This window comes from Papaver somniferum, chromosome 7, assembly GCF_003573695.1.
Source record: "Papaver somniferum cultivar HN1 chromosome 7, ASM357369v1, whole genome shotgun sequence".
NCBI lineage: Eukaryota > Viridiplantae > Streptophyta > Magnoliopsida > Ranunculales > Papaveraceae > Papaver > Papaver somniferum.
In genome coordinates, this window is record NC_039364.1 from 178,210,720 (window position 1) to 178,224,797 (window position 14,078).

Genomic DNA, 14,078 nt, shown 5'->3' on the forward strand with positions numbered 1-14,078 from the left:
AAACCTTAATGTTTTTGTTCCGTCTTTTGATAATAATCAAGGTGAACAGGAACCAATTGATAATCCGGTCTTATATTCCCGAAGAACGGCCTAGATTAATCAATCACCTCACAACAATCTTAATCGTATGGTAGCGAAACAAGATGTCGTGGAATCACAAACAATGAGACGAAGGTGTTTGTGATTACTTTTTATATCTTGCCTATCGGAGAAATCAAACAATCTCTAGCCAATCAATATGATTGTACTATTACGATAGAAGATGCAAGATCAGATCACACAACTACGATAAAAGTAGTATCGTTCTGGCTTCACAATCCCAATGAAGTCTTCAAGTCGTTAACCTGGTTTCAGAAGAATAAAACCAAATGTTAAAGGAGAACCGACTCTAGCACGCAAACTAGTAGCACACGTAAGGTGTGGGGATTAGTTTTGTAGAGTTGCTAGATGTCCCCTTATATAGTCTTTCAAATCAGGGTTTTTCCTTAGTTACAAAGCAATCAATATCCACCGTTAGATGAAAACCTGATTTAGATTCAAGCTAATATTTCTCAACCGTTAGATCGAAAACTTAGCTTGTCATACACAAATGATTGTACGCTTCTAGGTTTGTAAACCGCACCGAAATGTGTACATTGTTGGTTCAATAATAGTTTACCAAAAAAGGTTAACCATAAGAGCATTTCATACCAACCATGTTCTTCTTCACCATACTAGTTCAAATGACTCAATGAACTAGTTAAGAGAGTTGTTCGATTGCAAGGAAATCTTATGTAACTACACAAGACACAATTGAAACAAAGATGATTTGATTCACAAGAATCGGTTCATGAACTTTAATATCCACGGTTCACAAAAGCATTCCTTAGTATTTTAAGATTAAGTTCATAGATCATCTTTAGATATATAACCTCCTCAAGTTCACAGACTAGGTTCGCGGAATTAAGACACCGGACAGAGTTTACAAACTCCAGCAGAAATTCTCGGGTTTGAGAACTTCGCCGGTTCGCAGACTGGGTTCGCGCAAGTAGTTTGTCAACTCCAGCAGAAATTCTCGGGTTTGAGAACTTCGGCAGTTCGCGGACTTGGCACTTGCCATACTTCCGGTTCTATTGATCAACAAAGTTTGAGAACTTCGGTTCAAGGAATACATTGGTTATGTAATTTAAACTCTCATTCCAATCATTGAAACATTCTTAGAGGACGTTATACAGTTGTTAGACCATTTCTCATCAAAGCAATTTTCAAAGTGATTGAAACATTCATGACTTTCGTCACTAGGTAAAGATAAACTTGGTCGAAGCGAAAAGCTTACCAACACATATTTCGAGATATAGATGGGCGAGGTATACTCGGCTCGAAATACCAAATGTGTATGATCTAGTCTATATATATAGCATACGACTTTTGTCTCAAAGAGTAGGAGATAGAATAGATATACTTTTGAGTGACAAATAAGTTCAAGTCTCCACATACCTTTTTGTCGACAAGTTCCACCGGTTACTTGAGTAGTCCTTCTACTTGTATGATGAATCGCCATGAAGTCCTTGATCTCAACTACACTTATTATCCTAGTCCGAGACTTAGCTATAAGAGACTAGAAATCAAGACTTATAGTTTTGATCACTAACATTGAAAAACATGCTTGAGATAGAAATGCATGCGAGTTCGACCGAGCAGTGCCCTATCAGCTCCCAAGTTCTCCCCAAAATGGGAAGGGTTGTATGTAATCATCAAGGCAATACCTAGTGGATATTACAAAATCTTGGCTGTGAATTGAGGAGTGGAAGGAAACATAATCAACGACAAGTGGATCAAAGCATATTATGCTTGAATGATCAGTGAACATTTACTTTAATTTTAAAATGTAATTTCTATTCCTTCAAAGAGTATGCAATATGCTCATTCGTTCAAAATTCAAAATAAATGCCATTAATCTAACAGAGAAAGTTCCTTCATCAACCAATCATTCTACTATATCCAAAACCAAACCTAAATCTACAGAGAAACTTCAAACGCCCACCTAGAATAAACCATCTAACAACAAATAATTCTTACTAAAGGCCATTTCAAGCCTCTTTTGAAAGTTTTTAGTCTTCACTCTCAAGTCCTGAATAGCTCTCTCAACCCTTATCGACTCCAGTGTGAGCGTTTTCTCCTCTTCCATGATAGCAGTTGAAGCAGAAATCATATTAGCAGCAACATCCTCTCTATCAATCTTGATGACCTCAATCCGACGACAAAGTGAAAAGGCGAGGGTACCCAAATATACCTCAAGCTAAAACTTTTCCTACCTATAAGTCCTTTCTCCGAAAGTGATTGTCTATGGACTGAGTCGAGACAATGCAACTAATCGGTTCACACTTCGTGTGATCGTCTATGGATACGAGATCGAGACAATACAACAACGAAGTATGTTTACTTGATAAAAAGGTTCGGACTTAACCAAACACAATAGGATTGCTTATCAAGTAAATAGGAATTAACGTTTGTGTAATTTACTTCAATTATAATAAAATAATTATAATGCGGAAATATAAAGTAAATGACACGACAAGATTTTGTTAACGAGGAAACCGCAAATGCAGAAAACCACGGGACCTTGTCCAGAATTGAATACTCTCAGGATTAAGCCGCTATACAAAATTAAACCTAACTTGGTATAGTTGAGACCAAGAAACTAAACCTATAGTTCACCTAGTTCCGTCTGTATTCCCACGCCTCCAACTTATGAATAAGTCACGTATTTGGAACAATTCCTTTGGTTCGTATTCCAAACAATAAAGGAAAAACAAATCTATTTTGTATCAACTCTATTCAACCAAGTGATGTGAGTCGGAAAAAGGATCTTTTGTTTATCTTAATATAAACTCCTTCGTCGGGTTCTTAGATTTATCTTATGTTCGACTACCAAAGGTAATTGTTAAGATTTTGCAATCAATACTTTTAATCACAAAGAATTGTATTGATGCCGATCTACACAACTAATCAATCCAATTTACCACAAGGATAAACCGATTATAGTTGGATTCTCTTATATCGAAACAAGTATTGTGCACACCAAAGATTATGAACCCCAAATCAGAAATCTTCAATATCTTCTTTGTCTTCAAATCTTCTTAGATCTTCAATAAACACCTGCACACAACAACTTATATCTCTTGTGATCAATGACGCACAGAACGGAGTCTGTTAACAATGGATTATCACAAGATCGTCTTTAGAACTAACAACAGTCTAAAGATCCCTGTCGAAACTTCGATCTAGTTTGAGTGAATCTTATATCAGAAGAGAAGATTCTCAAGCATAAACAAACTAGGTGCAATCAAAGTTCAACCACTGTTAGTCAATCAAATCAATCGAAAACACAAGATAAACCTCAATTATCTAGTTTCCTACCAACGGTACTCGTAGAGCTTCTCAATCCCAAAGTAGACTTTAAACTGAGCGTCCGTAAGAGATTTCGCCTAATTTAGGTTACTCTCCTCTCCGAATAGGCGGCTACACCAGTAACAATACAACCGAGGAAGTTTGCTGTCACAAAGGATTAGTTTGCTAGAAATGCAAACTTCAAGTATTTATAGACAAGGAAGTTTGGACACCAAGGAATTTCCAAAACCGAAAATATTCTCAAAGATATTCAATATTTTCCAAATTCGGTTTCCATAATTTCTCGAAATGCTCTGTCCAAAATAATGACCGAAAATCTCTTTGGAAAATATCAACTAGTAAATGCACATTACTAATTATCATTTTCCTAAAATAAAATTAACAACCTTAATTAAAAGATTCTTAACTTATTTAAATTTCGATCCTGGGATTTTTTTTCTTGTAGCTATTAAGGAATAACTTTGAACAATAATAGATAAACATTACTGTACGTGTTCAAAGTATGCCGACATCCTTACTTTGTAAGTCCTCCTTCATACTTACAACCTTGAAACCGATTTGCCACACTTCCAAACAAGTTTAGAATTGGTTCATCTGACTTTCAATAACTATGTGATTGATTAAGAAACACTCAATCACAAATCATGGGTTTAACGGTTCTACCAAAACAAGTTTCGGTTCTACCTCCATGTGAGTACTGTGCATAATCACACTAGCTTTCCAAAATTCGGTTGACTAGGTACTAGAATCGGTTCCCCACATATATATGGTATCTAACTTATATGTGTTGCACATGTCCATAGGATCGGTTTCCCTTTGCCTAAAAACGTGTTGTACGTATCCATAGGATCGGTTCACCTTTCTGCTACAAACTTGATACACCTCATACAAGGATCGATTCCCCTTTGTGATGTGTTGCACCTCTTCATAGGATCGGTTCCCCTTTACCCAGATTCGGTCAAAAAAATCACAAACTCGATCATACCATCTCAGGTGATTACTTAAGATAGGTTTCACTAATAAAAGTCATACCAATACATAATTCATGCCTTTGTGAATAGTTTTACCAATAACACAAATAAGTCGTGAGCAGTTATACTAAATCACACATATTAGATGTTCACAAGATATGCAATGAATAACAATCCCAATAACGCCTGGCGATTTCCTTTTCGATTCATAAACGAGTTTATGAACTTACTTCCTTAAAATACATGTAAAACATTGTTTCCTAGGTCCTCACCTTATACCCATACATAATCACAATAGAATTTAAACGATTATGTCGATGTCCTATCTACAAAGTTTAATGGTTAAGCAATAAAATTCATATTGTATTCCTTAATACTATGTCTATCTAGAGTGTTCATGCTTCGCAGTTTTTTTTTCAATATGCACGACTTGAAAGATACGTTAGGGAATGAAACAGTTCAAGTCAAATATCACTAACCTCAAGTGGAAGGATGATATTGTCGTTGTAGCTTCTTACTTCTTCAGTTCTTCAAGTCTTCGCAATACTTGTAATGTCTCATATCCGAATACTTTCAAGCTAACATATACGAAGTTGACTCTAGTACATAATCAAGCGACTCTTAAATGAGTTTTGATTCACTAAAATCTGATGACCAAACTTGACATACCAATGCTCGGTGGGTTCAACCGAGCTATGCTCTAACAATCTCCCCCTTTGTCAATATTAGTGACAAAACTCTTACAATCATATGGATAAACAAATTACAAGAATTCATTACACATACGCTTGATGCCCGAATTCAATAGCACAATAACCTGCATTCATTTAATCCTTAAATGCCGTTGTTGACATTATAATAAAAAAGCTAATACCCCCCTAAAGGTGAGATAGGTAGATTTCATCAATCCACACGTCTTTGTTATGCCAATTAATATGATATGCTACTCCCTCTTAGTCTATGCTTTCACTCTTTCGTTAGATAAACGTTTAAGCACAATTGTTCTTTTCCTTAGTGATACCAATCAATATAAAATCAATACCAGTATCACTTGTTTACTCCATATATTTCTCCCCCTTTTTGTCACAAAATGACAAAGAAACAAAAAAATAAAGGAGAACACGAAAAGAATCTTACAAATCTCAAAATAGACTTGCAAACCTATAGAGTTAAACACGAGGGTTCCACACACCATTTTTGATAACCAATATCAAAACAGAAACTACTAAGTAATTTGTTTTGATATGTAATCAAGGAAACAATTGCCCGAAGCATTTTTCCCAATTTAGTTTAGCAAACCAAAAATCAACTAAGCAACTTAGTCCCTTTGCTAAACCGATTGTACAAATACAACTGCTTCATTCGATAAAACCAAAATAAAGATAACTCTATTTTTCTCATCAGGTTCTAATTATTCATATAACTTAGACCTTTCAATTTTAAACACGACAAGTACTAGGTTAGTTAACTAGCATTTCTTTTTAAGACATTCGATTAGACTTGAATAACCGAAACCTCTACTTTGATAAGTTTAACTAAGATAAACTTAGCTTCTCTTATCCAGAATCGAATTGGACTAAACAATCCATCCCGTAAACCTTTTCCTTAAGCTATAAATAATTCATACAAACTAAAATAAATCAACTTTCATAATTATTCACCTCAACCGGAAGCAATTGAATCAACATAAGCATTAAAACACCGCAATTGCACCGAAATTTTGTAAGCCTAAACAATTGATAAGCAAGATAACAATAGTTTTTCTTAACCGGAAACAATTGAATCACACACACATCCATACACACATCATGGAATAAAACATCAATTGTACCGAAATTTTGTTAAGTAAAAGCAAAATATATATCAAATAAAATCAGGCTTTTCTTAAACAGGAAAACAATTAACTAACAACATTGTTACCTCTAATTTCGCATCCACTTCTCCAATATGTTCGAATCTTCTTCCAGGGAGAATTGATATCGAAATATCATTATGTTGTCATCCTTATGCAAAACAAAAGAATAACAACAACCAACCTTTACCAGAGAAAGGTTGAAAACCGGTTTTTAACTATTGCAAGCAAAAGTTGAAAACCGTCAAAACACATATGCTTTTATGCTAAACCAAAACCGATTCAACATATTGTGACTTTTTCACATATTGTTTCTACCAGAACCCCTCATGATCCTTTGATACTAGAACTTAATCCTGCTAAATCAAAAAGTCACCCAAACCATAAGGGTTCACAACATTATGAGATCGAATATCAAGGTAATAAAACCGAAATCAAACATCCCATAAACATCCATAGAAACAATAAAGCACTCAAGCACATGCTATTTAAATCAAAAACCATCACAAGAAAAATTACAAATCAAATATTTTTATTCATAATAGACCTAATACAATCATTGAAAGAATCAAAAATTGATGTATATTTTCCTTTTTCTAAATTCAGCCTTTTAGATCGTCCTTCAAGGTTGAAACCAGATCATAGGATTTTACCGGATTCCAATCATCTTGTATAATCACTAGTCTTGATTCAAGACTAACAACATTGTCATTGACTTCCTTAACTTCCTTTCGCGAATCCTTTTCCATGTTCCTTACTTCACATAAAATTAGATCTAATTTTAGTGAAAGATTCTCGAGGAGATTATCATTTAGAGGAGAGAGGTCTCTTCATTAGGAACATCCTGTTGAATTTATGGAGATGAATCAGAATCCCCATCAGAAGATTCGAGACAAAGTTTCTTGTTGGGAAACAATATAGTCCAGACTTTTTCGGTTTTGCGAGAGCTGCAACTAGAGGTAGACATACTGTCAAATCTCTATGAAAATGAAGTAAGAGGTCTTCCCTCTTATAAGTTCTAAAACTTTTTCTCGAAATCTTTGAGAATATTATTTCACTTAAATTCTTAACTGCAAATCAATTTTTAGAAATATTTTTATCCAAAAATATTTACATCTATATCCTTAATGTATACTTTTAAGGGTAACAAGTAAGGATCCATGATAACCAGTTAGATGGTCACATTTTTTTTGTTGAATTTGAAAATGCGGGGGTCTAACAACCACACCCAATATTTCGATTAGCAATCTGTATGGACTAACTCCAATATACTTTCTAGAGAATCAACTAGACAGTCAAACTCAATCTAGAGAAAAGTATATCGAAGAGTTAATATCTCTCTCTTGATTTGATTTTACTCAAGCAAATAGAAATCTGTGAGTCTTTATCAAATACAAGGATAATAAACTTGGATGGTACCAAAGACCAATATCCAAGGATCAATCAATTTCCAATCAACAACCAAAGGTTGGATTTCACAATTGATCGATACAAACGCACAACCTGTGATATTTCAATTACATAACAAAATATTATGCGGAATAGAAATAACACAGACACCAGAAATTTTGTTAACGAGGAAACCACAAATGCAGAAAAACCTCGGGACCTAGTCCAGATTGAACACCACATTGTATTAAGCCGCTACAGACACTAGCCTACTACAAACTAACTTCGGTATGGACTGTAGTTGAACCCTAATCAATCTCACACTGATTCAAGGTACAGTTGCGCTCCTTACGTCTCTGATCCCAGCAGGATACTATGCACTTGATTCCCTTAGCTGATCTCACCCACAACCAAGAGTTGCTACGACCCAAAGTCGAAGACTTTAATAAACAAATCTGTATCACACAGAAAAGTCTACAAGGATAGATAAATCTGTCTCCCACAGATAAACCTAAAAGTTTTGTTCTGTCTTTTGATAAAAATCAAGGTGAACAAAAACCAATTGATAAACCAGACTTATATTCCCGAAGAACAGCCTAGTATTATCAATCACCTCAAAATAATCTAAATCGTATGGTAGCGAAACTAGATATTGCAGAATCAAAAACGATGAGACGAAGATGTTTGTAATTTCTTTTTATCTTTCCCTATCAGAGATATAATCTCAAGTCAATTATTCAATTGAACTCGTACGATAGAAAATGGCAAGATCAGATCTCTCAACTACAAGAGAAGTAGTTTCGTCTGGCTTCACAATCCCAATGAAGTCTTTCAGTCGTTAATCGACAGGGTATCGAGAAGAAACATACGATTAAAGGAGAATCAACTCTATCAAACCAACTAGTATCACACAGGAGGTGTGGAGATTAGTTTTGCACAGTTGCTAGACGTCTCCTTATATAGTTTTCAAATCAGGGTTTGCTTTTTTTTTTTTTTTGGTAAGTCCAAAATGTATTAATGAATAACAAGATTTACAAGAGAAGTTGTAATAAAAGAGGCAGAGAACCCCAAAAAACTTACAACCAAATTAAAACCAAAATAAGTTACATTTGGTAATTCAATAGATAAAATGAAATCAGGCTTGTTGTCATAGCTTAGCCCTTCACCTTCCTCCAACAAGCAGCCTCTTTTTGCCATGTAATTAGCTGCAAAATTTGCCTCCCTATAAGTGTGCACAAAACGAATTGAATTGTATCTAGATTTTACTGCAACCCATCTTGGCCTAAGAAACCATGGAATACCATTGATATCACCAGAATAGACTAACACTGCACTCATAGAGTCTGTCCGAATGCAAATTTTTCCAACGCCAAACTTGCTAGCCCATTCTAAGACAACAATCACACAAAAAACCTCTGCCAAGTAATTAGTCTGTACGCCAAAACCAACACTCATAGCACCAACCACAACAGCGTTGGCATCACGAACAACTACACCAGCGCCTGCTCTAACAGGGTTTCCGCGAGCTGCACCATCACAACATAGCATCAACTCATCATTCCTCGGAGGCTCCCAATAGCACTCTTTTGGAACATCATGTTTAACCTTTCTATGACGAACTCTGAAGAAAGAGAGAACTTGGAGATCAGCTTGGATATTAAACATACAACCCTTAAGCCTTGTAGAATAATCCTGAATCTGGTTAAAGATTTTCTTTTGAAAGTAAAGCCAACAAACCCTTTGATTACCAGAGACAAACCCATTACGAGTCATCCACAATTCTGACCTGATTACCAAAATAGCTAATAGCCACAAGTCTTTGACCATGCGACTTCTACTTTTTGCAGCCTTATAACAAGTAACTATATTTTGTTGTGGAGAAATGACAAAAACTCCTGAAATCCAGTCCCAAGCACGCACTGCAGAGCTACACGACCACAGGATATGTTCCAACGTTTCTTCTTGCTGGTTGCATAAGCAACATTTATTTACCACCTGAAATTTGAATCTTGATTTCACCTTATCTAAGGTTGCACATGATCCACGAAGCAGCTTCCAATTCCTAGCCGCAAGTGCAGGATGCACAGACTGCCTCCACAACAAGTTGCTTCCTTCCAAAGAAGGATATCTTCGCCTGATTAGGTCTTTGGCCGAACTGACAGAAAACCTCCCTTTGTAGTCTGGATTCCAAACGCTATAATCATCACCTCCCATTGGCATTGGTAGATTTTTCAAATCCACACCAGCAACAAGCAAATTTTCAGGCACATTGTCATTGAAAACCCATGCCCCATCATGAATACATTCACTGACAAGAATGTTGCGATTTTCAAATTAGCATGCCCAATAGTATCCGCAATACAAACCTCTCCACACCAGGCATCAAAATACAAAGAAGTACTCCGACCATCTCCAATCAGCCTCTTGGAATTAAACTGAACTTCACCATGCACCCATTTAAAACCTGGGAAAATGGAAGATTTAATGTAACCTACCAGCTTACCATTGTGACCAAAGAACTTAGCGCGAAGATATCTTGCCCAAGCCTTTTTCGAGTTACAAATATTCCAGCACAATTTCATGAGCATGGCTTTGTTCATAACCACCATTTGAGTAATCCCAAGACCCCCTTCATTGTAAGGAGCACAAATCTTATCATAGGCAACCACAAAACGTCTACTCACCTGAGAATCCCCAGACCATAAGAAATTACGAATAACAACTTCACATTGATGAACAAATTTTCTAGGCCACTTGTAAACAACCATATTATGAATTGAATAACTTGCTATCACCGACTTGACCAGCACCACCCTGTCTTGAAAAGATAGCATCCTCCCATTCCAACCTGCCAGCTGATTTTTAATCTTCTCAACCTCATTACTAATATGGTGATATTTGACCGCCCATGGCATAACCTTCACCCGCAAGTATCTATCAGGAAAAGTGGCAATTGGCATGCCTAAAAATTCAGCAATAGTTGTTCTCCTATTCAGAGAACCTCCTCCATAATAGATTTTTCTCTTTTCACGGCTAACAGTTTGACCCGAATCACGTTGATAAGAACCAAGAAGATTAACCAAGTTTTCCAAACTCTTCATATTCCCTTTACAAAAAATCACGATATCATCGGCAAAAAATAAATGAGTAGGAGAGATACCTTTTCTAGTAACATGAGTTGTCATCTTTTTCTCATGAAATAATTTCGTGATATTACGGCTCAGAACATCTTCAATCAACACAAAAATCAAAGGCGATAAAGGATCCCCCTGCCTCAAACCTCGATCAATACTGAAAAACCTTCCGGTCTACCATTGACAAGCACAGAGATTCTTGCAAACTTTAAGATCTGCAAAATCCAATCACACCAACTATCCGAAAAACCATAATGCCGAAAAACAACCATGATGAAAGACCAGCTAACAGTATCAAAAGCCTGCATGATATCAAGATTTAAGACAACATTACCTTCCTTGCGCTTAATTTGCAACTCATTCACCATTTCCGAAGCTAGACTAATATTCTCATGGATATTACGACCCTTCATAAAAGCCACTTGTTCCTCTGAAACTATATTACCTAGGACACTTCCTAACCGAGTAGCAAGAATCTTAGTAAAAATCTTGAAAAAGAAATTACTAAGACCAATTGATCTAAAGTTCCTTAGAGTATTAGCACCCCTCTCCTTGGTCAAAAGCAACAACAAGCTAAAATTCACTCCATGCGAAATGAATTTATTTTTCCAACAAAATAAAACGGCCTTTATAAGATCATCACAAATTACTTCCCAACAGTGTCGATAAAAAAAAACCGCAAACCCATCAGGCCCTGGCGCACTATCCGCACCCGAGTCAAAGACAGCTTCACGAATTTCATCTCCAGTTGGCAAACGATCCATAAAAATACTCTCCTCCATAGAAATACTCTCATGCTCATAATCAAAGAGAGAATCCACCAGAACTGAATTACCCCATTGAATTTTGCCTGATAGTAATCCACAATCATGTCCCTTATAGTGTCACAATTCGTAACAGTATTTCCCATATCATCCACTAGCTCCGAAATTGTGTTACAACTCCTCCTCATACGAATACTTTTGTGGAAGAAGCTAGTGTTACTGGACCCTTCAACCAACCATTGATTCCTAGACTTTTTTTTAAGCATTGTAGCCAATTGCATCCGGACATCATTAACTTAAACCTGAGCATCCTTCATTACATTTTTCTTATGAACATCTGAAGGGTCATCATCCATCACCCTAATAGCCTCTTCAAGCCTGAGTTGCGCTTGTTTTAATCTAACATGGACATTGCCGAAAACCAATTGATTCCACAACTTCATCTCAACCTTAAGCCGCTTCAATTTTTGAGGAAAAATAAAAGCCGGAGATCCAACCAAAGGAGCATTCCAGCTATCACGCACCATTCTCATAAAATCATGATGTAAAAACCACATCTTCTGGACCTGAAAAGGAGCTCTTCTAGGTCTAGTATTCACAAAAGGATAACCAATAAGAGGGGAATGGTCAGAAACTTCCCTGGGAAGAGCTTCACGCCGCCAATTCTCAAAACGTTCCATCCAATATTCGTTGATCACACCATGGTCTAACTTTCTCACAATTCTATGAGCTCCAGACTGTCTATTGCACCAAGTGAACTTACACCCCAAAGCTTCAGCTTCAAAGATACTATTGTCATCAATCCAGTCACTGAATTCATTAACAACTGATATTCTTGGAGTAGCACCACCCTTTTTTTCTTCATTACGTAAGACACAATTGAAGTCACCCAAAACTAACCACGGAACCTGTTGTGATCCCATATTCAATTGTTGCCAAAGATTTGTCCTGGTAGTTTGAACCGAGCTCGCATGGACCAAAGAAATATACACTCCATCAACTGAAATAAAAATAGCTTGCCTTGACATATTTAACACCGCTGGTTCTGAAAGATTCAGAGACCACATAACCCACAAATTCCCAACAGAAGAATCAGTAGAATTATGAATTATTGAATTATGAAAACCTTCAATCTTAAAGCGTCGCATAGATCTAGAGGAGAAAGACACTCTAGGCTCAGAAATGCCAATAATATCAGGCTTATGAACTCTAACTAATTCTTGAAGTTTACATTGTGCCTCATCACGCACAATCCCATTAATATTCCAAAACAGCACACGCATTAAAAACCAGGTTTTTTGGGGCTATTTAGCTTAACACGCTGAGCTTGTCTTCCCAAATCTTTTTTCTAGAGAGATTCACCGTGCTTAATACTTCTATCATTCACACTTTTGCTACCTGAAGGTGCGTTGTTTTTAGCATTACCAGCCACACCAATCCCAGAAGTAGTCTGACTAGGAGTACCAGACCTTGGTGGAATAGATGAAGAAACATAACGCGAAAGTATTTTAGGAACCTGATTATTCCCTTTATCTGAACTTGTATCCAGAGTCTCCAAGACAGCATTATTGTTTTCACCTAAACCTAATTCCATATGCAAAGCATCAAATTGATTCGGCGATACCACACATTCACGATTAAACAAATTGTCAGTTAAAGGAGTGCTTGATAAAAGAACCCCAGTCCTATCAACTCCAGGATTCCTACTCTCTCCCATTTCAGAACCCGAAATTGACTTGGTTTTAATAGACTCACTCACCGGAGCCCTTGATACCAATGCTGCATGTTCAGCTACCTTAAGCTTAGTTCTTGCCAATTCATCCAAGGAAGTGTTCGCAGCAGCTTCAGACCTAGTTAATTCATCCTACAATTGTATATCAACAATTTCAATAACACTCTCTATCCCAACTTCCCCTTCTTCTAAATTTGCAGCCGGAGAAACTACGTCCGCAGTTTTGCCATGTTGGCCATGCAAAGAAGTAAATTGCGTCTCATTGGGAATATTATTAGCTATCTCAGGAACGAAAGGAATTAATGGTGCTTTTTTCCCCTTCCTCCTGCGACCAGCCTCCTGCCATTCATTGCTAGCATTAGATGCATTAGATGCATTATTGTTCCCGTTAGTAGTAGAAGCATTATTGTTACCCTGGGTTTTTTTTTCTTGAGAAGAACTCGAAATTTGCAAACTGATTGTATTGTTCTTTGTCTTATTACAACACTCTGAGTCAGAATGGCCAATAAGTTTGCACTTAGAACAAAACTTAGGCTTCTTTTGAATCTCAAAGCTCTGCCAGAAATCCAAACCCCCAACTATTATGTGAATAGCGTTAGTGATTAACTCAGCAAAATTAATATCAATCAAAACAGAAGCGAAGTGGCCATACTCATGAGCAAGCGTACGTTGATGCACCACAAATGGGAGTTCCTAGGGTTTTACCTAAAGCTAGCAATGTCTTTTCAATCCAAAACTCCACAGGCAGACCGGGAAACTTGACCCATACGGTAGCATGTGAGGTTTTGTGTTTATCAACATCAAACCCTGGAAACCATTCCATGAGTTTGAGTTTTTGTTGATCAA

The 14,078-nt window shown here is 36.7% G+C and overlaps 1 protein-coding gene across 1 annotated transcript; it reads right to left on the bottom strand.

Annotated features, from left to right (window-relative positions):
* Nucleotides 1–8,616: 8,616 nt before the first annotated feature.
* On the bottom strand, nt 8,617–12,783 carry LOC113295603. The gene is made up of 5 exons (XM_026543935.1): nt 11,803–12,783; nt 11,421–11,611; nt 11,027–11,309; nt 9,979–10,910; nt 8,617–9,910 (listed from the first exon to the last, which is right to left on the bottom strand). Exons 1-5 carry the CDS (start codon nt 12,781–12,783, stop codon nt 8,617–8,619), a joined length of 3,681 nt encoding a protein of 1,226 aa, XP_026399720.1.
* Between the last annotated feature and the right edge of the window lie 1,295 nt (nt 12,784–14,078).